The sequence below is a fragment of the Arachis ipaensis genome, chromosome B9, assembly GCF_059453495.1.
Source record: "Arachis ipaensis isolate K30076 ecotype BB chromosome B9, ASM5945349v1, whole genome shotgun sequence".
Classification (NCBI taxonomy): domain Eukaryota; kingdom Viridiplantae; phylum Streptophyta; class Magnoliopsida; order Fabales; family Fabaceae; genus Arachis; species Arachis ipaensis.
This window is the reverse complement of record NC_142444.1, coordinates 94,916,781-94,920,054: the sequence shown is the minus strand read 5'-3', so window position 1 is coordinate 94,920,054 and position 3,274 is coordinate 94,916,781. Positions and strand designations below refer to the sequence as shown.

Sequence of the window (3,274 nt, the reverse complement as noted above, 5' to 3'; positions counted from 1 at the left end):
AGTGGATTGATTCTCTGCCCAAGGAGAGCCTGAACACATGGGACAAGGTGGTCACTGGATTTTTGACCTAATTTTTTCCACCTCAGAAGCTAACTAAGCTTAGGGTGGATGTTCAGGCCTTCAGATAGAAAGATGGAGAATCCCTCTATGAGGCTTGGGAGAGATACAAGCTAATGATCAGCAGGTGTCCTCCTGACATGTTTTTTGAATGGACAAGGCTACAGATCTTTTATAATGGCCTCTCTTAGATGGCCAAGATGTCAATGCATAACTCTGCAGGGGGTTCCTTGCACATGAAGAAGATGCCTGAAGAGGCAAATGAGCTTATTGAGATAGTTGCCAACAACCAGTATCTATACACCTCTGAGAGGAACCCTATAAACACTTGGACTACTCAGAAGAAAGGAGTCATAGAGGTGGACACACTGGATACTATCTTGGCTCAGAACAAGATCATGTCCCAGCAAATTAGCATGATCTCTTAGCATTTAACAGGGATGCAAGTCTCAGCTGTCAACACTCAAGATGCATCCTATGACATGACTTGGAGCTACAACCAAGGGGATGCTTGTGGCTATGCTCAACCCACCACTGAGCAAGTTAATTACATGGGCAACTCCTCTAGAAATCCCAACAATGATCCATATTTGAATACTTTTAATTAGGGATGGGGGAATTACCCTAACTTTGGGTGGAGAGAGCAGCCACAAAAGCCCCAACCGAGCTTCAACAACAACCAGGGTGGATCCAATATGAATAGGTTTAACAACCAACAATTTCATCCTTCTCAGCAGTAACAACGATACTCTCAAAGCCAAGACACTCCTGACTTAGCCACAATAGTTGCTGAAGTTTCGAAGACCACTCACAGCTTTATGCAAGAGATAAGAGCTTCAATTCGGAACTTGAAAGTACAAGTGGGTCAGTTGAGCAAGAGGATACCTGAGAGACCTCCTAACACTCTTCCAAGTAACACAAAAAAATCTAAAAGAAGAGTGTAAAGCCCTTGCCATGGCCAAGGAAACAAAGCCTAAGGAGGTGCATGAGACCAAGAGGAGCCTGAAGTACCACACCCTCAGAAGCTTCAAGTGGAGATCAAGGATGAGCAGTTGACTCAATTATTGAAAATCTTTAAAAAGTTGCACCACAATATTCTTTTTGTTGAGGTGTTAGAGAAGATACCTCCCTATATGGCCTTTGGTGTGCAGAATTTAACTTCGCACAACTGAACCAGCAAGTGCACTGATCGTCCAAGTAATACCTGAGGTGAGTCAGGGTCGATCCGATGAGGATTGTTGGCTTGAATCAAGCTATGGACACCTTGTAAATCTTAGTCAGGCAGATAGAAAAGTTGTTTGGTTGTTTAAGTGCATAAACGTAAAATAAAGATAACGTTACTCAGTAATTGTGGATTCAATGATAAGAAGATGGTTAAGGCTTCAGAGTTGCTTTATTCTTCTGGATCGATCCTTTCTTACTGTCTACTCCAACTGTGAATGATTTCTTCTACAATAGGCTGTATGTGATCAACGCTGGTTGAAAGGCCGTTAATCTTCCTCTAGGCTGAACACCAGGTTTAGTGTGCATCCAGTCTGAATGAGGGTGAAGCTCCTACAGTTCATCCTGCAGAGAATGCTGCGCCTTGGTTCTACCCTCTACCACAAAGACTCTAATCTCCCCATACCTCGGCTGAACTGATGTCTCAAAAAGTCCCCAACGAAGTCGTGGATTAGCTGTCTAAGAGATGTATACTCAAGCTAGTGGTTCATTGATATCCGATGAAAGATGCTCGCTGAACCCATGTATAACAGAGATAACTTGTGATGGTTCAACTCATTCATAAGGTTGAAGAACGAAGATACATCTTAGGAGAGATTTAAACACAAATTGAAATAGAATAGTAGTACTTTTATTAATCCATAAAAATCAGCAGAGCTCCTAACCTTTACCTAGGAGGTTTAGTGACTCATACTGTACATAATAGTGTTCAAAAATATAATATGCTGGAGAGAGATCCTAAACATGGTTGATCTTTTCCTATATATACTAGTCTAGTAACTAAGGATTACAAAAATATGATAAACCAGTCTAATAGTGCGAAAATCCTCTTCCAGGGCCCACTTAGTGAGTGTTTGGGATGAGCTTGAGTGTCTCCCACGTGCTAATATCCCTTAAGGGCGTTGAACGCTGGCTAGGGACCCCCTTTTGGGGGTTGAACTCCATCTGCTCCCTTGTGGGCGCTGGACGCCAGGAATGAGGCTGGTGGCTGGTGTTGAACGTCAGTTTTGGGCCTTCATTTCCGAAACAAAGTATAAACTATTATATATTTCTGGAAAGCCCTGGATTTTAGCATTCAATAGCCATTGAGATTGCACCATTTGGACTTCTCTAGCTCCAGAAAAGGTCCTTCGAGGGCACGGAGGTCAAATCCTGACAACATCTGCAGTCCTTTCTCTGTTTCTGAATCTAACTTCTGCTTAAGCTCCTCAATTTCAACTAGAAAATGCCTGTAATCACCATAAAACACACAAACTCAAAGTAGAATCCAAAAATATGAATTTTACACTAAAATCTATGAAAACTTAATAAAAATTAAATAAAACAGAATAAAAATCATATGAAAATGATGGCAAAAAGTGTATAAAATATCCCCTTATTAGCCTTCATGCAGAGCATAATCTCTGAGAAGAAGGCCTTGAGGGAAGATAAAACTGTGGTCTTGACCAAGGAATGCAGTGCATTGATTCAAACGAAGTTACCCAAGAAAATGCCTGATCTCGGAAGCTTCCTAATTTCCTGTACTATTGGGACTTCTACATTTGAAAAGGCACTGTGTGATCTTGGATCAAGCATAAATATCGTGCCGCTCTCTGTAATAAAGAAGCTGGGGATCGAAGAAGCACAACCAACAAGAATTACACTGGAGATGGCTGACGAGTCTTGGAAGCAGGCATATGGGCTAGTGGAAAACGTACTGGTCAAGGTTGGATAGCTCTTCCTCCCAGCTGATTTTGTGATACTTGACATGGGAGAAGAAGTAAATGATTCCATTATCCTAGGAAAGCCATTCCTAGCCACTGGAAGAGCCCTAATTGATGTAGAGAGATGTGAATTGGAGCTGAGGTTACATGAGGATTACATGATTTTCAAGGTTTTTAAACCTCTACTAATCTCTAACAAAGGAGATACTTGCATGCAGAGCTTAATGCTTAAGTCATCTCCCTTGGTAGAAAGTCATACAGTTCCCCCTAACATCAAACCTAAGTTTGGTGTT

The 3,274-nt window shown here is 41.6% G+C and overlaps 1 protein-coding gene across 1 annotated transcript; it reads left to right on the top strand.

The window, feature by feature from the left end:
- Window positions 1-497: 497 nt before the first annotated feature.
- LOC107615649 (uncharacterized) lies at window positions 498-2,992 on the top strand. Its single transcript, XM_016317695.1, has 2 exons — window positions 498-599; window positions 2,672-2,992. Exons 1-2 carry the CDS (start codon window positions 498-500, stop codon window positions 2,990-2,992), a joined length of 423 nt encoding a protein of 140 aa, XP_016173181.1.
- The last annotated feature ends 282 nt before the right edge of the window (window positions 2,993-3,274 follow it).